The 25,064-nt window shown below is 41.4% G+C and overlaps 2 protein-coding genes across 3 annotated transcripts in view; both read right to left on the reverse strand.

The window, feature by feature from the left end:
- Positions 1 to 10,909, reverse strand: part of aopep (aminopeptidase O (putative)) — a 78,248-nt gene extending 67,339 nt beyond the window's left edge. The window contains exons 1-6 of one of the 2 annotated variants that reach the window (XM_073467249.1): positions 10,107 to 10,909; positions 9,612 to 9,781; positions 9,115 to 9,162; positions 7,497 to 7,743; positions 6,469 to 6,682; positions 6,013 to 6,134 (exon numbers count right to left, since the gene is read on the reverse strand). In XM_073467249.1, coding sequence (XP_073323350.1) covers positions 6,013 to 6,134; positions 6,469 to 6,682; positions 7,497 to 7,743; positions 9,115 to 9,162; positions 9,612 to 9,781; positions 10,107 to 10,891 — 1,586 coding nt within the window. In that variant the 5' untranslated portion in view covers positions 10,892 to 10,909. The remainder of the gene's footprint in view (positions 1 to 6,012; positions 6,135 to 6,468; positions 6,683 to 7,496; positions 7,744 to 9,114; positions 9,163 to 9,611; positions 9,782 to 10,106) is intronic. The other variant, XM_073467250.1, reaches the window with a different exon arrangement.
- A 2,319-nt stretch (positions 10,910 to 13,228) lies between these two features.
- The window catches only part of dock8 (dedicator of cytokinesis 8), a 62,950-nt gene continuing 51,114 nt past the window's right edge, over positions 13,229 to 25,064 (reverse strand). Inside the window, exons 40-48 of the mRNA XM_073465923.1 lie at positions 24,403 to 24,546; positions 23,323 to 23,454; positions 22,865 to 22,999; positions 22,355 to 22,444; positions 21,079 to 21,315; positions 20,843 to 20,986; positions 19,591 to 19,697; positions 16,519 to 16,689; positions 13,229 to 15,001 (exon numbers count right to left, since the gene is read on the reverse strand). Of these exons, the coding sequence (XP_073322024.1) occupies positions 14,950 to 15,001; positions 16,519 to 16,689; positions 19,591 to 19,697; positions 20,843 to 20,986; positions 21,079 to 21,315; positions 22,355 to 22,444; positions 22,865 to 22,999; positions 23,323 to 23,454; positions 24,403 to 24,546 (1,212 nt within the window). The 3' untranslated portion in view covers positions 13,229 to 14,949. The remainder of the gene's footprint in view (positions 15,002 to 16,518; positions 16,690 to 19,590; positions 19,698 to 20,842; positions 20,987 to 21,078; positions 21,316 to 22,354; positions 22,445 to 22,864; positions 23,000 to 23,322; positions 23,455 to 24,402; positions 24,547 to 25,064) is intronic.

Below are 25,064 nucleotides of genomic sequence, written 5' to 3' on the forward strand. Positions count from 1 at the left end.
ATATTAGCAGACTTCTAAGCATGCATTATTTGAAAGTTAAAATTACCCCGACACTTTAATGAAGTCTTTTAAAATAAGTCAGGGTTGTTTTTCTTCACGATAATGAAAAACCATTATAAGGGTAAGTATTGAAGTCAGGCTATTACTTTTTTAATTGAAGAACTGACTCTTCAAACTAAGAAAAAAACAGTTGTTAATATATTAGTTTATTGAGCTTGTTTTCTTAAGTTGAAACGGAGCAAAATTATTTACAGTGTACATGACAGATTAGCTGTCATCAAATTCATATGTTTTGTTGTCTAAAGAACGAGCTAATAAGACGAATAATGAGCAAACATGTACGTTTCGCTCTCTCTTTTACTTACTTTTCTTAAATTAGAAAGGTTGCTGTTTTTAAAGTAAGATCAGAATAAATGTGCTCTTTTGCAGGAGCATTTTTCATGTGCAGATAACATAATGTAATAACAACTTCTCCCGCATTTAAATGAATGAAACCCAGTGTCTCTGTAGATCATAGGAAATCAATCATAAAATTTGTATGCGTTGGGGAAATGGTCGGCAGTAATGTGATTAATGGGTTAAAACATGCAAAACCACGGGTCTGGTCCTATTAAAGATGAAAAAGAGCTCAGGTGGTATGCTAAAAGAGCTCAAGGGCAGCAGGGGATTATCCTGCAGGGTACTAAGTCCCCCCCTGTACTTCAGCTCCCTACTTCCTCCCAACAGGGACCAATGGCCAATGTAACTTCCTGCTAGCCCATAAACAAACAATGCAGTCAACTGAAGTCAGGCTGAAAATCCTCCAGTGCCACTTAGAGAGGTCAAGAGGTATACACCAGTCATAATTTTTACCTTGTGCCTGTGACAGTTATATAGCTGCCTAGTTTTGGCTGTTCTGCAAAAGGAACAAGCAGTTTAAGTACTTGATCCCTTTTCTCCCTATTTCTTCGGGCAGGCACCTTCTATGAGGTGAGAGTGAGAAAGAAGAATAAAACAGAAATGTTATATCAGGGGAAACTGCGTCAAGAGTTCGAGGAGGAAAAAAACTATTTTGGCAATAAACATGATCTCAAGAAGCCTGTCTGTATGTGTTCGTGTTATTCGCCTTGCAACGAGACGTGCTGAGAGACTGATATGTTTCGGCATGTGTGTGGGTTCATCAGAGCCCGCCATCAAGTGGTCTGGGGCGGCTCTCCCTTCCCCGTCCACAAGAACCCCAACAGAAATAATTGCACATTAATCTGGCTCAATTAAAAGTGTTGAGAACCAAAATGTCAAAAACATGTTCATTTAGAAAAAGTTCTCCAACGGAGAAAAACAGCAGATAACAGGCAAGGACAAATGATCTGTGCTGCATTCCTCTGACGTCATCCCTCTGCACTTAACACACATCCTTACACCATTATTTGAACAAAACACTCATTCATTGAAACACAAGCACAGGAATCCGCCTGTCTACAGCGTAGCAAAACAAAACCCACATCGCCCACACAACTAAAAGGCACGTTTCAACACTTGTGTCATTTTTTGAACAAAATGCGGGGAAACCACCGCTTTCTCAGGGACGTCAGACATGTCTTCATCTGAGCGCGCTACAAAACCCAGTGATGTCTGATTAGTCCTGCATACGCTTTGGGACACATAGACCTCAGCTTCAAAGGGCGAGAGGAAATGCCATGCCCTTCCTGTCACTCCTAGTCGGAACCAAATGACGTGGTTGAGATGCAATGAGGAGATTACGTATCCAGATTAAACAGAAAGAAAAGAAAATAGTGTGAGCTAATGCTCAACAGAAAATAAAGGCACGAATGTACAAACACATGTACACACACACATTGCTAATTATTAATGTTCAGGAAACGGTGGGAGGTCTGACCATGGCTGCTCAGAACCAGCTTTAATTTTTTTCCCCATGTTCTTCAATCTCTCGGGACAATGAGCTTTTTCTTAAACGGACTGCAAATGGAAGCAACTTTAAGGGGTTCCCCAACTGTGTTCACCGACTGCAACTCTTTCATCCGGTGTTTTCGTTTTCTCTTATCTGAGACACCTCGACATCCCTCATCCATACTCCTCTGTCAATGTTTAACCATTCTGTATTTTTCTTCCTCTCCCTTATCGGCTCCTGGATGTCTTAAAAGTTGTACAGAGGACACACAGCAGTGCTTTTACATTATGCTGGTGTGTCACAGGAACAGAAAGAAACGGAAAAAGAAAGTGGACACCTAGAAAGAAGAGAGAGACGATATTGTCTGTTATACAATACGCCTGTTGCAGGCTAATATGCATCTGTTGATAACTTGGACTGCTGAAGAACTCTTGGAGCCAAAGTAGATCACACGGATTATGTTAAAATATAACAGATTGATGCTCTCATTGTTACATAAAATAAACAAATATCACTTATGTTAAATCCTATGAAGTGCTGACTAGCTTCATCCCCTGGAAGCTACATTTGCGTAAGCCTAGTATCCTTTGTTGGTGTGTGTGTGTGTGTGTGTGTGTGTGTGTGTGTGTGTGTGTGTGTGTGTGTGTGTGTGTGTGAAAATCAGAAAGCCCTATGGGTGCACAGTGTTAACTTGAATGCAGACCTGCCCTTACTTGACTCCTTAATCTTCGGTTTCCTGCCCTCCCTCTCCGTATCTCAGTATAAAAACTTCACGCCACTGTGAATCCTCCCGTTTCGCCTCCGCCCTCCCTCCCTTCTCTGTATCACACCACAACAGATTCATGCCTCCTTGCCACAGCTCCCCGTCTCATAGCCCCTCCACTCCTGCTGTTTCCACCAGGGCACTGTACAAAAAACTGCTCTTGGCTTCATCCCAAGCACTGGGGCCCACATACCTCCCAATCTCTAGATTAAATAGCGCCAGTCTCTGAAGTCCTTCCAGAAGCTAATGGCTTTTGTTGCTGGGAATAATCCACACATCCTCTCCCACATCCTGGGGGTCCGCTGGCCTGTCATGAACCCCGCCTTTACCCTCTTTGTCTCTTTCTCATCTCCATCTCAATCTTCCATTTTGGTTGACCTCTCCGCCTTCCTATGGCACAGGCTCGTGGTTAAGTGCGGAGGCATGCAGGACCAAACCACCCGCACTGATGGAGGATGCAGTGGGTTGACATTGGGTTGAGACCCATGCGGAGTTTTATAGGGAGTCAGTGCAGGTGCTGTCTGAAGCTTAATGAAGGCCCTAAATCTCTTCCCTGTCATCTGCAGCTAACTGGAGTCTAAGCAGCTGGGGCAAGAGGGATAAGTGCCTGGGAGTTATCCTCATAAGGGAAAGAAAACATCCGTCAGGCAACAGCCACAGCAGAACAGCCTCTCTGTTAACACTTGATGTCCATTCAAAATAAATACAGCAGGGAGACAGATTTTCATAAGATGAGGGGAAAAGTTCTTCGTAGATCAAAAGAGCACTCTGTATTTTGGGTGAAGTAGTTGAAATAAGTATGCAAAGTTAAGAACTAGATCCAGACTATGGCCCTCTTGTCGCTCTCTGTCCTTCAAAAAATCGCTGATTGAGACCACTCTTGGCTACGACCTCAGAAATTCACGCAGAATACATATTCAGGTATGAGCTCATATCCTGTCTGGGGCGCTTTTCTCCAGGGAGGTCGCAGAGGGAGAGGAAAAAAGCAGACAGAGAGAAAGAGAGACTGCGGTTGCAGACCGCAGACACTGGGACAACGTTCACTGACCAGCCCAATCAGTTTACTTTATCAACACAATTTAAAAAAGGCTGGTCATTGACGGTCTTTATTTGGCATCAATTTCCAATTATTATTTCATTTGTATTGCTACCGGCTGGCTTTTAGTCATATCTACAGGCACACAATATGCCAGCTGAGAAAATATAAAACTTGCTTTCCAGAGAAAAACTCTCACTATCGTAGAATGCTAGAGGCCAGGACTTAAGAGCTATCGACCGTACCAAGAAGTGGTGGGGACAAAGAAAGACGGCAAACACAGGGGGCTTGGAGATTTAGGGATATTATGAGGGCAAAGAGAAAAACAGAAAGTCGGGAGAAGAAAAGAGAAAAATAAGACACATTGAGGAGTGAAGAAGAAGTGACAGAAGCAGGACATTACTGATTCTCAGGATAGAAAACGGGAGAGAGTAAGGTAATAAAAGGGGGATAAATATGGAACGGGAGTGGAGGGGAAAGAATCTACAGAGGGGAACATGGATAGAACAAAGACATACACAGAGAATTATCTATAGTGCGTAGGACAGTGAATCTGTCAGCCTGTGGCTTTTAGCCCACCCATCTGCCCCCAAACCTCCACTAATACTGCACACAAACATAGATACATAAATACACACAGGTCCAATGTGGAGCAGAAAGCCTGCAGACCACCTGAAGCCTCTGGTTGTAACAGCAGGCTATTGACTGACTCGCTGAGTCAATGATGCTGTGCCCAGACAAGGGGTTAGCCACCTCTCTCATCAAGAGAGTCAGGGTTTGGGGTTAGGGGTTTGAGGTCTGTAAGGGTAGGTTAAATGAATTAAAGGAAAAAGGAAGTTATGTTTGGAGGAAGGGAGGGAGAAATACAACTTGATTGACTTGGCTGAGAGCATCAAATTCATGGCTACAGTGTATAATGAATAATAAATGTTTTTAAATAAGACATCAACAGGTTAAGAGATGTGGTGGAAATACATTACAGAAGGCGAGCAGTTTGGGATGGAAAAAGGGTTGACGGGTTTGGACAGAGGATGGCGGAAGGGAGGAGTAGCATTTTGGAAATGGGATTCATGTATTGAGGGATTAGAAAAAGTGATGAAAAGTAGAGGGTTAATGATGGGCCAATTAAAGAAGATAGGGATACTGTATGAAAAAAAGGGTTTAAGTAGAGGTTGTAGATTCTTTTGTCTGCCAACTCTTATGTGACACTTTGTCTGGCTTTAATATAGTGCTGCTTGAGTATCTTAACGTTAATTATCCTGCTAATAAAAAAAAGCATTTAACAGAGGCAGGTCAGAAGATAAATTCCACAGGCTAATGTTGAAAGTAGTAATGTTGGTGAAAAAAAAAGAAAAGGAGGGATGACAGGTGACTGACTGAATATAGAGGGAGTTATGGTTCAACTCTTTAATTCTTTAATAAAAGACATCCAATGTGAAAGATCACCACAAAGAAGATGAGACAGAGTGAGGGGGTTTTGAAATGGGAAGAATGTCATTAATCATGAAACCCAGACAACCAAACCAGAAGCAGCAGGATAAAGTTATTGGGTTTTTTTTTTTTTAAGTGCTGGCTGTAGTTTTCTCATGTGGCAAATCCTTGATGTTCTGTTTCTTTACAACGTGTATCGTCCAGAAATTGGCCTGACTACAGTTAAAATACTAAGTGATGCCTGCAGAACTTTAAAGCTGCTATATTCATTTTTTTTTTTTATTAAAAGATGGAGATGTTTTTTAATGTAATGACACCATTTATAAATACCACCATTGTTGGAGCATCTTAGCATTGTTTGTATCTTTGCTTTGGATTTTACGGCCCGTAACTAAACTGTTTTGGTTCGCTCTCACAGCTCATATCAGCGTTGTTTCCAAACGCATCAGGCAGCAGTTTTCTTCAAACAAAGCTCTAATCAGCCAACTGACTGCTACTAGTTGTTGAACTTACTAGAGCATTTATTGGTTTTGAACAAGATAAAGGGAGTTAATATTAGACTTACAGTAGGCTCATTAAATGAACTGAGGTAAACATAACTCCAAATATATTTAATGTTGCTCTGCTTCTGCTACCACCAAAGGGTACAAATAACAGTTACCGTGGGTTTAATAATCCAGCACACACTTTGAAATCTATACGGTTTATTCCTTGCACATCTAATATGCGAAATACCCCCATACAAGATCTGCTTCACACACAAAATTTTAACTTTCAAGCCTGGTCACTATGTGTCTACTCTGTCTTCCTCACTTCCTTAACCTATATTCTTTCCAGTATTTTGCCCAATCTACACCTTCCTCATTCTACTAAAAAAGACCTGGGTGTCATTACCTGGCCATGCCCAGACTGGAGAACCCTGCTGGGACGATGAGAACATCAAGGCGGGAAAAGGGGTGAACGCCCAGAACGGTATGGGCTGCTGCCCAACATCGAGGTAGCAGCTTGAGGACTGTCTGTAAAAGGAAAGCAACAAGTTTCAGAACAACTGGCAGCTTTACCATTGATACAGATGGGTTAGACATATTTTATTAGTACATATAATGAATTTGCTTTTCAACTTCAACTGATTTAATACTCATAAATGTAGTAAATGTAGTTTAGAGTGTAAGGAATGTTTTGAGTGGCCTTCGTGTGATACAGTCTCAGGTTTTTGTCATATTTTGCCAAGAGACAGCAGTTCTAAACCTCTGGAATAATGATACAAGCATTTACTGATGCTAACCGTCTCTTCTGATAATATGAAATGAAATTAGTTCAAGTCTCAGTGGCTCTTTGTCAAAACTCCACCTGGGCCTTGTGCAGCAAGCAGACAGGGCCAAACACACGGTGTGGAATCACCCGCTGGGACCTCGCCGACCGCTCAGTAAATCGGCAAGGGTAGTCGCCATGGGAACAAGAGATGCCGTCATCCACCATGCCTGAATAATCAGTTACAGAGAGCCCCTCGTCCTCAAGGGAAGAGTAACAGAATGCAGAGTCTGAGCGGGTGGTCTGGTCTCCTCTGTAGCAGATTAAAACAGGGAGGGATAAGTTTATTCCAAGGTTAATAACAACAATTTAATTAATTTTCATATTGAAAGAATATGCAGATGTTGAGTTGGTGAACCAAATATGGCACAGTATGTCCCGCTCTCTGTGCTAAGCATGGAAACGAAAGCAGTGGAAATATGGAATATATACGTCACAAAGGCAAACCACAGCGATCCCAAAAATATCTAGGTGCCGACATGCAATCTCATTCACTCTAAATCCAATATCCAGCACTAACTCCATCCCCAGCATCAGAACTGTTCCAAAGGCTTCGAGCGGCGTCCAAGTTTCCTTCGAGTCATTCACTGAAAATAAAGGCCTTCCTTGTAGCGGGAGATTCCTGGGGCCTGCAGCAGGCTACAGCTGGGCTGCTGCTGGAGGAAAACCATGAGGGGAGGAGAAGGATTACTGGAAACCACTGGCAGACCTGCCAACCTGCTGGCCAGTAGAGAGGGAGACCCCAGCCCAACCCTGCCCTACCCAGAGCAAGCAAGCCCTCTCTAATGCCCCAACCTCCACTCTATATCCTGTACCTCTTTAAATTTATGTCAACTTTAGTTTTTTTTGGTCTTGGATCATTTCTGCTGGGCAGAGTACTATGGTGCAAGCTCTAATGTACTTGTCATAAAACCTGATTAAGTGCTTCACCCTATCCATCACCCAAACTTCACCTACACCATTTTTGGTATGGCGAAAGGAAAGTTTCACCATGGAATGCTGAAGGGCCAGACTTGGGTTAATAACAGTCTGGAGAAGAAAAGAACACAGGAAAAATAATAAAATACCTGCCAGTCTGGAATGGAGTGCCCTTTACTACGTCCCTGGTGGAGCTACCAAGTCCAAGCTCAGCCTCAGTCCGTTCCCCAGGTCCAGACCCAGGTTTGGCCGTCTTACCACAGTCCGCCCTGTCCGTCACCCCTTCCTCCAGTGTTGGGGGAATTTCTGCTGTCACTTGGCTCCAGTGGCCCACCGCCAAGGTGAAGGTGGAGGCGGGCATGGGCATAGTGACGTAGTAATTCCACATTAAATAATCTACAGAGAGTAGAGGCAGGGGAGGACAGAAAGGACAAAAATGTCAAAGGTAAGAACTCGGCCCCTTGATACACATCTTTTGGGTACACCTTATACCAGCTGGTCTCAGACTCTGATGTTGTTGCTTTTGAAAAGCCCAGATCTGTATTCTACCACATCCTGGCTAACTGATTTAATGTCTTCCGTTATTAGAAAAGGTGAAATAGTCCTCAAGAGGTTCATCTGCAAGAGATGATGGCCTATTATCTCAAATGTAAATACTCTTTCCTCTCTGGACCCCATCTAATTCTCAATGCATCCATTCTTTGAAGCAAGCACCTTGAACGTCCCTCTTATTGTACTTCCCTCCCTATTTTACTTCATTTAATTTACTTTGGTATAGTTTAGAGGTTGGAAGTCTTTTTTTTTTTTTTTTTTTGTAGATTTTGTATTTGAAACTTTGTATTTGACATTTGTATCCGTTTTCAATAAAAAAAGAAAACAAGAAATGTCATAGGCACCCTGATCGTCCTTCTTATTTTTGTTCCCTCCCTATTTTATTTCATTTTATTTACTTGTTTTATCAACTTGTACGTTACGAAGCATTCAGACCCCTCAGGTCATCTGAGGTCTACAGGTTTATTCAGTGTTTCAAGGATCAAAACCAAGAAAAGTGAAGCAACTTTTAGTTTCTATGCTTCCCACCTGTGGAACGAGCTCTCTGAATCCCTGAGGTCTACTTAAACTGTCAGCTCATTTAAATCAGGGCTTAAAACATTACTGTTTAATGTAGCTTAAAATAGGTAGATTAATAACTTGATTTGCTTGTTCTTGTTGTCTTTTAAATGCAATCTTAAAATTTTCTTAATGTCTTATTTTAATGTATTTCCACGTCTCTGTAAAGCTCTTAATTGCCTTGTGTCTGATTGCCGCTATATAAATAAACTTGTCTAGCCTTGCCTTACTTTTTGTGAGTGTGAGTGTTTTATTTATTCTATTTAGAGTTTAGTATGGGTTCATTTTCTTCTTCTCTGTGTCCATCTTACAGTTTGGGATAGTTGAGGGATTGGAGGTGTTGAAGTGCTATTCTATTTCTCTGTTTTAACGCACCAAAAAAGGGTAAACTGACTTTCCTACACAGATTTATACTCTGTATCTGATATTTGTATAATAACAGTTTCCAATAAAGTTTAGTTTAGATAACAAAGAGAGCATTGAGACAAATGAAGGAAGGTTTTAACTTTACTATTCAGTCTGATTTCTTGTTCAACTTAGACATTTTTGTTTGGTTTTTTGCCCTAAACAGTCAGAAAAGAAAAACATGTCCCTTATGCACAGATCTAAAGTACTGGAGCTGTACAACCTGTACAGCTGCATTAATCTCATACATACATATCCATCGTTTCAGCAGTTCTCTGTTGTTATTTTCATTCCAGATCCCTATAATACCAAAATCATACATTTTTAATACCTTACATGATGCTCTACAATCCCTTTTTCATTTGACAAGTCCCATAAATGCATCAATGTTTAATGCTGTCTTAATAGAAGCAGCTGTGCAAAAACTCTGCCCAAATGCAGTTAACAATTGGCAAAATTGTCTGATTTTCATTTTAAGATCAAGAAATATTTGACCATATAAGTAAACAAGCCTAAATAGATTTATTACCAAGCATTCAATGCCAACTCAATACTTGACTCTTCTCAATACTTGACACTACAGACACATTTACTCAAGAAGTATTGAGGTCCAATACTCGGCCCGACTTAAAATTCAGTAAAATGTACTTGAATTATTGACCGAATATTCTGAATAGTCAACTAACAATAAGAAACATTTTCTAATCAAGGGTCTAAAGATGAAAGGTGTCGTATGCCGGTATGCTTACGTGTGTCCCCGTCCTCAATAGGTACAGTCTGCTCCTCCCCACTCATCAAAACCACACACTCATTGGGGGCCCGTACTGTTGCCTGCCATGTTGACATGGCAACAGGCGGCTCCTGGCAGGGGAAGAGGGCTCGATTGTTGATGGGAGAGCCGGCAGTGTAAACACACACCCTGGAAGGGTAAACAATGGTAAACTATAAACAACCCCTCATTTCAATGCTCAAAGGATTCACCAAGTGCACACGCACACACACGTAAAGCATCCACACACAGAACAGACTACAACAGCCTAAGGCGTGTTTTTGTGAATTAATGAATGAGAATTATTCTATTCTTACATGGCGAGCTCAGAATATTAGACTGTAATTCGAGGAGCAGAAATTAGAGCAGATGTGCTGCCAGTTGCCAGTTTTTAAAATCGCTAAAAAGGAGTCTAGTCCTACTATGAAACCACTGCTCTGTGGAATGATTCGATCTATTTGCTCCTGAGACAAACCTGTTGTCCTGGTCTTTGGTCCATCTCACAGAGCCTCCTGTTGGCCTCGTCTCATAGCAGATCCTGAGGGCGCGAGGAAACTCCAGAGGTGAAGCGACCCCCTTCTTCCTCACCTGCAAACTCCATCGGTCTCTATAAAAATGCAGTGAGCTGCCGTCCTGAGCACCAGGGGCCCGGCTACACGATGAAAAGAGCTGGTGCTTCTGCCTCCATCGACTAGAGGCCATAGAGATAAGGTTCTGAGTAAATGCTGCTTGTGAGTTCACTGACCCCACCCCTGACCTTTCTGGTAAGAGGCCAGACGTGGCTGACACAGAGGTGACGTCCAACTCTTCGACCTTTGAAACATCAAGGTCACAACAGTCCAGCACCAAGGTGAAATCATCGTCACTGGTGGTTTCCCACAAATCTGAAGACTGAATACTTCCAGTTTCAGACGCAACTTCAGCTCTGTGTCTTTCTCCAGCTCCAAACATCTCCTCCATCCTTGTTGGAGTCTTCCCAAGCCCTTTTTTACCCTTCTCCACTGTATCCTCATCCTGAAGTCTACCTACAGGCCCATCCTGAGTCCGTCCAGTTTCTAAAGTCCCAGCTCCAGGTCCAATGTCATCCTCAGCCTTACCTCCAGAGCAAGGCTCCAGGAACAGAACAACACTACCACTGATGACCTTCCTGCCAAAATGAACCGTCAGGTCAAGCACATAATGTTTGACAAGTATGTGGTTAGTATTGGCTCGGAGTGGAAGGTCATCTGTGTCAGGGTTCAGGTCCCCGTCTGGCTCCATGTCACACAAACGACGTCAGAGGATGGCTACCCCTTGGAGACAACACCAAAAATAAAGCTTTATTTATTTATTTATGCTGTTTGAGTTACAAACTTTTTATTTATGATAGAACAACTGAGCGCATTTCGCAAGTTTAAGACAAAACTATGAGTTGATGTTCTATAGCCTCCTGTGGGCTGAAGTATTTAGTTTATCCTGTAAATTAAGTGTTCTGCCAGAGCACTGCGACGAGGCCAAATCTGTCAACGTCTGTATGCTCGACTTTAACTCAAACTTAAGCGTCAAACTCCGTCTATTGACACATTCCACAAATGTTTCCAAACAGGAAAACAGCTAAGTGAGGCCATTTTGATTTGTGTTATGAGAGCAGTAATAGCAAAGCACCTCAGCCCAGCGCCAGGGCGAGCTAAATGTCTGCAGTAGCCTACTTTGAATTAAAAGCTCTCCTGCTGTACATGAGAGTTTGCGCTGTCACAATCCTTCCTTTTAGCCTGCTTGGGGCATTAAGGAGGCTTGGCAAGACAGAGGTGCAATTACCATTTACAGCAGGAAATCCTCAGAGGGTTATTCAGTGCAGGAGAGTATTCATAAAAGTATGAGCCCCCCAAAAAACAGAGCGATATAACTACAGTGATGGGGAGAGGCAGGAAAGACATAACATCTTAAATTCACTGTAAGAGGTTGGCTGAAAACGTCCATCTCCCACCTATATGGCCTGAGGTGAGTAACACACACTTGTAGACTTGTGATTGTATTCACTGTATTTCTGCATACTGGTAGAATTCAATAACAAAAGAGTGGATCAATACGCTTTCAAATGGGTTGCAAAGGGCTTAGGAGAGTTAATATGAGAGATTAAACAGATAAAGGTCATTAATTAACTGAAAGATCCCTGTGACAGGCCAGGGCGCATACACTGTCCTTGCAGGCAAAACAGGTAAGAGCTTGCCTTAGACCAGAGAGAGGATCATACGTTCACAGGCTAAGGTCAGACAGACTTCATCTTTGTTGACTTTTATTACAGGCTACAGTGCAAGAGCAGAAATTCACATAAACTTCAAGCACGTATACACACACACACTGAAGTCGTGTGACAAGTCAGGACACATTCAAGACCACACAAAAGACGAGTCGTCTCCGGTTTTAAACTTTACGCTGGTGCGAAGTTTGCTAACTAACCGAGAGTTTGTCGTGAGAGAGGTCGTGCTAACTTTCCATCACAAGTCTGCTCTCTGTCAGTTAAAACAACTACGCAACGAAACTACAGCAGCGCTACGGCCAGAATATAAACCAGCAACCACTGTAGCTGACGGTGTGTTTAACGACACGTCAGAAACAACTGTGTGTACTGTACACCGCCGGGTATCACTAGCAGTCGCTTGTTGTCAATGAAATCTCCCACCAACCTGCTGTATCCAGGCTGTATCCTGCTTGTCGAAGTCGAGTAGCGATGACGTCACGCCGACGCGACAGCAGCAGATTGTAGTTTTTCTTCCCCCGGTTCTTCCCGCCTTTTTGAACTCGCTTTGTAGTTTGTATGTTTATCCAAGATTTATTGTGGTAAAATACTTTAAGTAGATATTCAACAGATCAATTTGTATTGATAATAAATAGCCAAATAAATTGGGGACTGTAATTATCAGAGGTGGAAAAAAAAACTAAAAAAATGTATATTGTTCGATAAACGCCCAAATTTCAACTGTGGGGTATCAATAAAGGTTTATCTTGTTTAAAAATAAATTAAAAAATCAAAATCAGAAAACTGTCACCCTTAAATGTGGATAAAATGGATTTAAAATGATTATAGTGATGGTATAGCAAAATGAAAATCTAAGTCTGCAAACATTAATTGAATCGCCAAGGAGGTTGTTTTCACCCATGTCCTTTTCTTTGTTGGTTGGTTTGTCAACAGGATTACACAAAAACTACAGTACAGATTTGTGACAAACTTGGATGGAGGATGGGTCTCAGCCCAGAATAGACCCCTCAACTTTTGGTGTCGATCTGGACAAAAATATGAATCAAGGATGGTTTTCTTACTTTCTTTAATATTGTAAGATAGGGTGTTTTTCAACATTTTCGTTAATTTCTTAGGGGATAATGCAAGGATCTTGATGCAAAAAACTCAGGTGTATTCAAGTGGTATCTTTAAGTGAGTACATAAGGAGACCCTGGGTTTTGGTATGCGCTGTACTGAGTGCCATTCTAGTTAATTAATTACAAAGAATGAAGTGATGCAATAATAATAATAATAATAATAATAATTTTCTAAAAGGTCTTCTAATATTTAACCAGTTAAAGTCAAAGTTAAAATATTAAACATAGCCACGACAAATGTGCATATATTAAGTTTTATTCAGGTGCTTCAACAGCATTGTTTGCATGACGAGTTAGAATTCCACATTTAATAAAACACAAGTATGAACATAAAAAATAATGGATATAGAAACATGAACGCAGTCTCCAGTGGTTGAATGCCACTAAAATATCTTATATAATAACAACTCTCAGCAATATCTTGCATGTATTAAAAAAATAGGTATACATTTTATTTCTCACAATTAATACACACGCTGTATAACTTTCATCTTATTTAGCCACTTTAAAAACATTCAACAGTTCATAAATAAGAGATGTACCTGGAAACAGAGAGGATGTGAGTATTAATAATGTATAAAAAAAAAATGTATACCCACTTTTGAAATGCCAAGCACATTTACATTACTGAAATACAGTACGAGCTGCAACATAACACCAATGAAATGAGCTGTCTCATGGATGTCAAATAAAATCAGATTGTCACTGTTTAACACTGCAAAGCAGTAGTAAATGTCTCCTCTGGAATGTATTCTGAAATACGGAGTAAACATAATTCACACGGCAAAGCACCGCTGTGTGGAGTGACTTCTCAAAATATTGCATTTCTAGTTAAGTATCTCAGTCCCTAGGTACATAAGGAATTAAATTTGGCACTGTGTGTATCGTAGGAAGTGGTCTATTTACAAACAGGTACAGGAACGACTGTGGACATACACAGATTGTTACAGTACACTCAGTCACTGAATCCTGCCTACAAACTAATATCATCATTGCTATTATTCATCATCTAAAAAATACATTTCCATAAAATAAAATGCAAAATAGTTTTTCATACCTTTGTAAACATGTTTGTAACTATCTGATGTGACACCTCTGCTATATACAAAATGATGATTTAGACATAAGCCATGTGTAATTTGTCGGTCTGCCTCCTGTGAAATCACATCAAACTCAAGTTAAACTCTTTATTAGCTACATGGCCAGGTGCTGTATGTCTAACAATAATAAGACAAGAATGGCCTTAAGAGTTTTTTGAAAAAAAAAAGGGAAATTGTGTCTATTTTTCCAGTGCACAAATCCATCCGTACTTTTGCTGCTCTAACTGGCACATGTCACGCACAGACTTCCAGAGTGGAATTTCAAAGGCCCTTTGACTTATCTATGATCACAGAGTACAAAGTGACAGTTCAGAATGGCACCAATATCTTCTACTCCAAACAGTATCTAAATAAACACACATCCATTCACACATTTACATACACGCAGGACACTAGCAGTATTGGCACACATATGGGCCCCGGGCCAGCAAGGACCTCAGAGAGGAACTCTAAGTCTGCTTCTGTACCAACCCAGAGGAAATGTTTGCAGCATCATTAGGACTTGCAGTTATCTAAAAAAAAAAAGGAAATCGACAGAGCCAAAGCATCTGAAGACTTTACAGTGAAATGCTCAATAAGCTACACTTCGCTTCTATGTGCTCACTCTCCTTTTGCTTCCTGTAACCAACAACTGTGAAATCATAAAAGTGGACGTGCAGCAGACGTTTATTAACACTGCTGGACTGTTGAGAAACTGTGAGTTGTCCATTGTAGACACAATGTAGTACTCCAGCGCGGGGGAATGCGGGGTTATCACCAGCAGTTCCTTTCCTCATCTTCTCTTTTCCTCTTCTGGTTGTGTGACAGCCTCCCCTTCCTCTCCGCATAGCGCACGCTCTCTCTCAGACGAGTCGTGGCATCTCAGGAGTTTTCCTCCTGAGCTCTGCGGAAACTTAGACGTTTGAAGGAATCCCTGTGCGAGGGACAAGACGGTGGGTGAGGGAAGAGGGGGAGAAGACAGAAACAAAAGACAAGGAATGATGATGATGATTAGTAGGAGGAGATGTTACAGTTAAGGCAGGTAGAGTTGAGATGTCAGGTAAATGTTTCCATGAGCAGGGCACAAAAATAGGAATCGTCTTGTCAATTACTCACTGTTTGACTCATACTTAACTCACCCATTAGCTCTGTGATACTTCACCGAGCCCCAGGTGTTATACATGGTCACCCATGAGGGGATGTAGTGAAAGATATCAAGGTTACTACAACTTAAGTTTTTTGTTTTTAGAATTAGGCCGATAAATTGGACTATGGGATTTCTTAAAGCTTCAAAATCATGTTGATGGTACAGTGTCTTGTAATAGGGCGAATGGTGTCTGTCACAGCCACTCTGCCCACCATCACTTGTTTCTGTACTATGTGAAACCCCTTTTAACCCTTTTCCACCAACATGGAGCAGGTTCCTTTCCAGTTCACGTGACACATTTTGAACTGTTCAGAGCAATTCTAGCAAAACTACATTATTTTTTGACGACATCAGTAGGCATGTCATATTCTACAGCAGGCTTATTCAGCTACTTTTTTAAAAGGGTTAAGGGGCTGGACTTTTGCATTTTTTTATTTCATTTGTTTTCCCTCGCTTTGTTTATTAGTTTTTCAACTGAAAAGGGGCCATTATATATACAAAAGCACAGGAAAAAACAATGCACCCTTTTAATATTAGGAGTAAGTTGTCAGTTTGATTCTCATAAATTCCCTCCGCTTGAACAGCCTGGGTCAAAACATTTTAATAAAATAGGAGTGTTTTTGTGCTTAGCAACAGACATTACGAATGAATGAGCTAATAAGCCTACTGACAAAATAACTAAAGGGCTGGAATGAGGTCGCTGAAGGGACAAATTCTGCCCACTGGCAGCCAGTCAAACAGGTCTGTTCTATAGGTTGGAAAGAAAGGTTTTAGAGGGCCCTTTGTCTTGCACATAATGGTCTTCTACATCTCTTTATCATTCATAGATGGTTCATGCTTGCTTTTTGGGTGAGAACAAATATCCGTAATAGCAGAACAAAAGCTCACAGGTAATCAATGTGATCCACCATCTTGCTAGCATTTACTTTCTGTTGTACATACTGCAACAGCCTCCGCTGATGACACATCCTTCACTACAATGGTTTCACAAGATAGCACCAAGAATCCTGAACAGAACCGACTCAAGAACCTAATTGGGTGGAAGAGGGCTATCAGTGAGCAAGGCGTCTTTAGTAATACATGATTGCAATTTGGCCCTGGCATTGGTTCAACACTCAATCTGTGTCCTGTGGCTCTGTTTCAGCTTTCAATATTTGTAGAGGTGACACGGACAGAGTGAATGGATCTCTGCTCAATTCCATTTGTTCTCAATCTCCTTTGCAATCATAGGGAGTGATGAAAAGATCAATGATACGTCTCTTGTACAAGCAGTATTGGCTGTCTGACCTGGTGGGCCTGTTTACCTGTTCTCCAGCCGAGGCCTGATGATGGGTTTATACAGCTCGGGAATCTTCCTCTCCAGCATCGGCCTCAGGTTCTCTCTCAGGCGGTTGTAGTTTTTCTTCAGCTCCTGCTGGTACTCCTTCTGGTCCGATGTGATCAGGTGCTTATTCTTCTCAACGGCCTCACCACACCTGCAGGACGGAGAGCAGAGCGGAGGTTGAAATAAGTTTTATATATTATTGCTGCTTCTTAAATGACATTGCATGTGATGAAACAAAAGAGTTGAATGTACTCCTTGACCTTTTCAATGTAATAAACTCAAACTGAAGTACAGCTTCAACAGTGCTTCTATGCAAAGCAATCTTGCGGTAATCCTCTCCATGTCCTCAAGCCCTCAGAAATGCACTGCACTGTTTCATGCTAACAACATCCTGTACCTACTTGACATAAATTGGACTCCTTTGCATGAGAGAAGTCCAAATGAATTAACAATGTACTTGACTGCAAGAAACTCCTATATGCCTATTAGACCTTTCCAAGTACCTCAGCTAGAATGTGAGCTAAACTGCGAATGACCCACAAGGCTGTTTCAAAACGCAGTTAAAAGGAGCAGCAGAGGTAAAAACTCCAAATCACTAAATGACTAACGAATAAAAAGGGAAATGCCTCATGGTAAAGGAGAGCACCGCAAGATCTGAGCTGCACAAAGAGCAGAGAGCAGGTATGGGGTCCCTCCGCAGTCCTCTATCATGACATGTATAATGGCCAACATACAGAGCAGCCTGCAGGAAATCAGAGAGACTTGGGTGATTGCTAACACATGTCTAGGTTTATCTCTTAGCTTTTAATGAGGGTAATATGGAAACTGCAATTGATGTGTAACAGTATACAGCAAATACTCTGGGTAAAGAGCATTAAGGACAGCTCACAAGAGGAAAACATCTCCTGATGTGTTGCCCTCTATCTGACAGCTTGGTTTGGAAAGATTTTTTCATTATTTAGGTATCTAAATAAAGCATTCATATTTGCTACATTGCTTACTGGTTTTCTAAGCTGAATTTAAAAACAACAACCTATAGTCATGTTTGTAATCTACCAGTTCCAGGTAGATAATCCTAAACAAATATTCCTCACTTTACGCCTAAAACCCCAAGACAAGATGTTTAAAATGCCACCAACAAACAACTTAGATTAAAGGTGCGATATGTAAGAATTTTAGTTTAAAACATTCAAAAATAAGAAATACATTTACATTATGATGTCTTTGTATTATGTTGCAGAGATAGCTACTGAAGTTAGCATGCTAATTAGCTAGCCCTGGTCCATTCCAGTCTAAAGCTAAAAACAACATTCTTAGATTGTTCCAAGCTCCTAGTCCAGACCACTTGAAGCTCTCTCCCACAGAAAACACTGCTCCTGAAACGCCCCGTCAGTAGTCTCGCCTTTAATTCTGTGACTTTGTGATGTCACACTATGTCACAGCGTCACACATTTGCATAATTTATGCCTTGTGGCTAGTTTGACGCTTAATAATTTAGCGCAGCTGCTAGGTTGTTTTTAGTGGTGCTGGGTCAGGCATGTGTGAGCTGACCAATCAGAGGAGACTGTGGATGCTGGAGGGGGGACCTTAAAGAGACAGGAGCTAAAACGGAGCGTTTGAGACAGAGGGGGAAAACTGATGTGTTTTTTGAGCACTAAAGCATCCAAAGCTATTCTAGTAGTAACCCAAAATAAAACTATGAAAATGAGCATATATGTCCTTTAATGATTCCAGTCTAATCATAATGGAAAGCCAACAAAATAAGTTTTAATTTTACATGTGAGTAGAAATGTATGTGATATAATGCATTGAAGCACAAAACAGTTCATTGCAAAGAACCATACATTTGCAATATCATGATACATACATAGTATAGAGTATAGTGGAAGAGTATTCTTGCTGGTGTAATGTTGTTGATGAAGCTATATCATGCGGCCCTACCATGAACATTACAGTGGATCTGTTCACAGTAATGAATAAGCACTTAAAAAGCAGTATGCATTGCACAGCAGGTCTGATGTTTAAGAGTGACGGTAGAGATTTCATCCAGTGGGGAGAAATCTGACCAAATCAGAAAACAGCGTTCCCTCGAGTGGATTTTTTTTTTTTTTTTTTGTTAAAAACATCCCTGTCAAGAAGATTGGCATACAAAGGGTCAAGTGCCAGCTCACCTTGATTTAGGATCAAAAATAAACCTCTCTGAAATTACAGTAAATATTTGCCAACCTGCTTGTAGCAATCAAGGCAGCTGGAATGCGACATGGGGGTTAGAAAATGAAAACCACCTTTTGGAGGCAAACAGAACGTGCCCATGAGATGAGGGGGACATAAATACAACGACACACATCTCCGGCACAAAATCAGCATATCCTCAGACACGCTGCTGTGGGTAGGGAGGTTGAAATTATGTTCTCAATGTAATTAAAATATAATGAAACTCTTGGGAACAATAAACCTTTGCAATTCCAGAAAAAAAGTGTTTGGTGATATTATGAGGAGGAATATCTTCCACTGTCATACGGCAAATGAAAAAATATCCTCCGTCACAACGGGTTATATTATTTCCTCTTACTGTACCTGTTTGGTTTCTTTAACTACCATTTGGTATGCAATTTGGAGGAGATTATCTCTTCCATCTCTGCATCTTGACTGACACTCACTTAAAACAGCAGGATATCAGTCTCCTTTAGTCACACTCTACAGATCCCTTTTATCTTCTTACACTGACACCAGACTGGTGTATACATAGAGCATCCTGGAGAAGACTTTCACTCTTTCCGAGCCTCACAAAGATACAGAATTTTCTGCTTAGAAATCTCTTTGAAGTATTGATTTATACTTCCACCTACTGAGCCACTGCCAGCCACCAGTAACAATAGAAAGGAGCAGAAATGCAAATTCAAGTAAAATAGTTGGTAAACTACATGAGCTTCAGGGCTCACTGGGAAAAGTTCTTGTTTTTCTGGATTTTTGTGGTGTTTTTCCTCAATTTTGCATGACTTTGGTGCGGTGCGTATAGTCACCAGGTGGTGTTGCTTTGATCGCATCTTACCTCATTATAAACTCTTTGAAACACAGGCGCAGCTTATTGTGGTGACGGAAGAGCTTCGGGTCCGCTGGGATCTCATTCAGGAAGACCTGCGCCACCTCCAATGGGCCCTACAACGGAGGGAGAGGAGGGCGGGGAGAGGAGGGAAGGGACAAAAACAAAGACACAGAGTTAGGGAGACAAAGACAGAGAAAGCACAAACAGAGCGGAGGAAGGAAAGAGAGGAGGTAAGAGAGGAAGCGTTTGAGAGTGTATGCACAAAGGAGGGATGAGAATGCCCCTCATTCAGACGAGGGGAAATGGCTTCCTAACTGAATGCCTAATGCAGCGAAGGGGCCGAGAAGCTGAACTGGAACATGAGGAAGATATCAGATCAGAGAAGGAGCCATGATTAGCTTCCTGCATGGCTAATGTCACTACTAACCCAGCATACACACACCATTTGGCTCCCATTTGCCCAGTACAAGATCTTGTTATCCTAACTTATATTCATCATAAAACCACAGCGCGCTCGCACAGCCTCTACACCACGACAGGCACAGTTAAACAGCTCTGATTAGCATCATAAACGCATTGGGCCTCAGTCCTCGGTCTGAGCTGCGGACCCACACGCAGAAGCCCGGCCTCCTGTGCTGATTACAGTCAAGAGTTATGTGTTTACGGAGCTGCTGAGCATTAGCGTTATGTATACAACCATCAGGTTGGAGCAAGGGACCTGTCAGATTAGACGCTGGAAGATAAAGCATAGGGGGAGCGAGCGGAGACGCTGGAGCTAGCTTCATCATTACTCCAACATTCACCATGCTGGCAGGACCTGGAAGCTATCAGATCAAAGAGACCTCCGGTTCGGCGTGCCGTGCGGCACAGACATGAAAGGAAGAGGGGCCATGAATTGACGTTTTAACTAAATCAGGGGAAAAGCAAAGGAAGGATTAGGGTTATGGATGGGGTGAAGGCTTTGATGTGTGATCACTGTCATGTCTCCCACCTGCACTCTGCGACTACAATGGAAACTGTAAATGTGATAAGATAAATAAAGGGTAAATTATTCTGGTTTATTTTCCCCATGCACATTAAGAAGAAACACTCAGGGGGACTAAAGGGGGGCGTATGTAGGACACAAAGAGCAATGATTCTGAGAGAACAGCTATCATTTGGTTAAACATGAAGTAAGTGATCATTTCAGCTATAATAGGAGCTGACAGTAGTGTAAAATAGAAGCAGTGCCTTCCCCCTCCTCCTCCTCCTTTCTTACCTGGTTAACTGTGGCGCCCACAGAGCCTTGAAGCAGCATCTGTAGCATCTTAGCATCAGGCTGTTCTCTGTGTGTGGCGACTGCTAGCTCTCTAGTCTTCTTCTGCATGTCCTCGATGGCCACCTCAATGGGAGTCAGGTCAAACTGGAAACCGAAAAAAGGTACACGTTTGTTGCTGAAGTCATCAAGCGACAAATCCGGTGAAAACGGTCTCAAAAGCCGCTTCGTGTTCTCACCTCCTCTTTCTGGATGACATTGATGCGAGTCTTGACGTAGGGGAAGGCGTGCATGGTGGTGAGGATGGTCTTCCTCTTGTACTGCTCGTTGAGTTCACCCCGGGGGCGCCCGCTCTTGGTGAAGGGTGTGGTGTACATGAAGCGGCGCAGGTTGAAGTTCTTCTCAAAGTTTGTCATCCGGTCTTTCATCTCGTAGTCATCAAAGAAGGGCTCCACGTAGGTGATCTGGATGTATGCCTGGAGAGGAGTGGTGGAGTTTACTGTTTAATTATTGCAACACAGCAGACATATATATTGTCTATATTTTTTTTATGCATTACTTTAACAGTGTGTTTGTTTTTGCATAAATTATACATACATGTTCTACACACTGTACCCATACGGTGTATAAGATGACGAACATTAATAATGGTTACTTTACATGTCACAACATTTTCTGCCTGTTACCATGAATACAGATTATTTACATTATTTGATTTCTGTAAGTGGCAAACATCAAACACAAATATTCATATTTCCATTGCTACCTATAATATCAAATCCATACTATAGACGTTTGGTTTTGTGTTTATTAAAAATGAAAAGTGTCTATCAAATGCTATTATTAACATAAAACCACTCAATGGGATCATTACTATTTTATATTTTGGATATCTTCAACAGTGAAGTTGACCTTTTGGATATAAAACATTATCACCTTATCAGTTTATCCTAGTAGACATTTGTGTAAAATAATAATCATAATAATTATCATCATATCATAATTATTGTTGAGTAATGGCCAAAAATGTGTTTTGCAAGATCACAGTGACCTTGACCTATGACCTTTAGCCACCAAAATCTAATCAGTTCTTCCTTGAGCCCAAATGGACATTGTGCCAGATTTGAAGAAATTTGCTCAAGGCATTCTTGAGAAATCATTATAAATGTATTCATTATAAAAAAAATAAATAAAAGAACTTGGAATTTGGAAACCTCATAAGTTATTTCAGTGTTTTTCAGTTGTGTTCCTGCATGTTTTAGATGCTTCCCCGCTCCAACACACCTGATTCAAATGAAAAGGTCGTTATCAGGCTTCTGCAGAGTTTCGATGATGAGCTGATCATTTGAATCAGATGTGTCAGGGCAAGGAAACAATATGTAGGGCAGGAGGCCCAGGAAAAAGACTGAAAATCAGTGAATTATTTTATGCAAATATTAATAATATTCAAGGTCATTAATATTGTTTAATACAGACAGCAGCAGCAATCAGTGGTGTGTCATTACATTGACCTACCTTGTTGGGGTTGAGTTGTTTTCTATTCACTGGTGTAGAGTCCTTGATCATCACCAATGTTTCTTCTCCAAAACACTGACTGTAGAAGTTCTACGAGTGGTGGAAATTGTGCGGTTAGTTTCACAATATCATCCATCATAATTTTTATGCAAATATAACACAGATTCATGTAAGAATAGAAATGTTAAGAGATCCCTCCATTTGAATTTTGTTTCACAAATGATTCACCACCTTATTTGATTCAAGAGGCTGACACTGTATCCCTCTTCATGACATGATTTCTCCGTTTAGGCATGTAAATGAATTCCAAGCTCTCTAAAACCTCACTAAAAGCAGATGGATGATTGTGAGTCTTGCCCTCAGTCATCCTGTTCACTCAAAGTCTCTCTCTCAGTCATTATCAGATTCCCCCAGTCCAGCCAGACACCATCTTGCCTTTTCATTCCACCTCAATCGCACATTAACTCACAACGTACAGTGCACAAACCCACACTCTCCTGTCTCTCGTACCTCCAGCCTGTGTGATATCTCAGGCAGATGTGTGATCCCCGGCTCCTTGTAAATGAATTCCCGTTCGTCCAGGTCGCCGAACTTGGCCCCATAAAAACCCACCCGGAAATATGTTCCAAACATCCTCTTGTGGCCCTGGGGGGAAACAAAGGGGGGATTTTATGTTAGTAATCACAAGACATCAGGAACATATTTTTTATTATGTGGATAGCATTTTACGGGGTTTTCTTTACGAAGGGCACTTTGGAGAGTTTAGTTAAATAAATTGATACGCCTATAAACCATTTCAAAATAAAATACTCAAGCACAACGAAATGTTTTTCAAGAATCTTAGTTATCCAAGCAAATTTAAAGGAACACATTCTATGTACTGAAGAAACACTGAATATACTAAAGTATCTTTTTTCTACTTTAACATTAGCTGAATAAGCTAACACCTGCAGTATATGTGTTGTTACCTTCTGAATGATGTTATCAAAGGCTCTCTGTAGTTTGTCATGAGTGGATGCCAGTTTCCTGAAATCTCTGTGAGCCTCTAGGATCGGTAAGATGATCTTGTACACCTCATTCACCGCCTCGTAGAGACCACCCTGATGAGACAGCCATCAATGCTGGTCAGTATCACCACATACACACACACATCATGTAAAGATGGAACATTTGCACTAAAAATATAAAATCAAATGTTCTACAGTAGGTCCGCCCTAATATCTACAATTAATGACTCAATACACACATCAGCTGTACCCCGATTCCTTACGACATAGTTTTGCTGGTTGGTAACTGCCTTGAAATACTACTTAAAAAGGGACAGTTCAGTTGCAGAGATGTCTCCAATCTCTTTAATATAATGGAACTAGATGGTGCCCAGCTTGAGCTGCTAAAAGAAATACATTTGAAAAACTCAACAGCAATGTCTCTTTCCAGAAATAATGACCCCCACAACTCAAGATAATCCACAAAGCTTTTTGTGAGCAGTTTCATGTAGGAACTATTTTCTTTTACCGAACAATACTGTATCACTGCGCCAGAGGAAGCACGCATCTACTCATGGACGAGAGGCCCACGGTCCTGACAGTGCTGGATGTAAATATTAATGGCGTCCTCCTCAGCTGAGCTAGCCTCTCACCCATTGCATACTCTCTTTCATTTCCTACATGAATCTGCTCACAACAAGGTCTGCGGATTATCTTGAGTAACCGGGTCATGACTTCTGGAAAGACACGTTGCTGTTGAGTTTTACAAATGTATTGTTTTGGTGCTTTGAGTACAAACAGGCCGAGTGCCATCTAGTTCCATTGTATTGGAGAGAAGACAGATGTCTCTATGGACGATATCTCATAAAGTCTGCAACTCACACCGAAATGCACTCGATGGATAAAAATAACAGTAATAATAAACAATAATAAACTTTTCCAATTTTCCATTCTGAACACTGCACAGTCACAGACTGATGAGAATTAGTATGAAGTTTGGATTTGGGACACAGCTTCATTTTTCTATTTTAAGACATTTTGAGTGCAGCTTCGTTGTCTCACATTGCTGAAGAGCTCAGCAGCCTGCTCGAGCAACCCCACCAGGCCGCTCTCCGTGAAGTACCGTCCCGAACACACCCCGTCCTCGTCCGGGGACAGGATGTCATCCGACACCGCTGACTCCTCCAGCACGTTGGGGGAGATGTTCTAAAGAGAAAATCAGTGGGCTTATCAATCAATTATCCCTCTTAATCAAATAATCAATCACAGGGCTGACTTTAAAAGGAGATGTCCTACAGTGGGAAATGGAACTAATCTGATGACCATCTGATCAATGACCTGCTGACTTCTGCAGCTCAGAGCGTCCTGTACCAGAGCGCCACAGAGGTCCTGTGTGTGACACAGCTCATCGATAAAAGCGGCTTCACAGTTATAACTGTTTGTTTTCAGTTTGGGGAAGCTGTCTGTTCACATGTTCCCACAGGAGCACATTTGCCTTTTTCCCCCTTCAACTTCAAAGGCGCTGTGTTAAGCAGCGCTACCAGGGGACCATATTTATATGTTGACGTTATGAGTGTACAGCTCCCCCCTCTGGACACACACAACCAAATTTGGAAATATTCCGTGGGGAGATGTCAGATGTGGTGTGTTGTGCAGGGGAGGGTTTGCCTCATTTCAACAAAACAACCACGAGTCACGACAAACAAATGATGAATGCTTATTTC

The sequence above is a fragment of the Pagrus major genome, chromosome 5, assembly GCF_040436345.1.
Source record: "Pagrus major chromosome 5, Pma_NU_1.0".
In the NCBI taxonomy this organism is placed as follows: domain Eukaryota; kingdom Metazoa; phylum Chordata; class Actinopteri; order Spariformes; family Sparidae; genus Pagrus; species Pagrus major.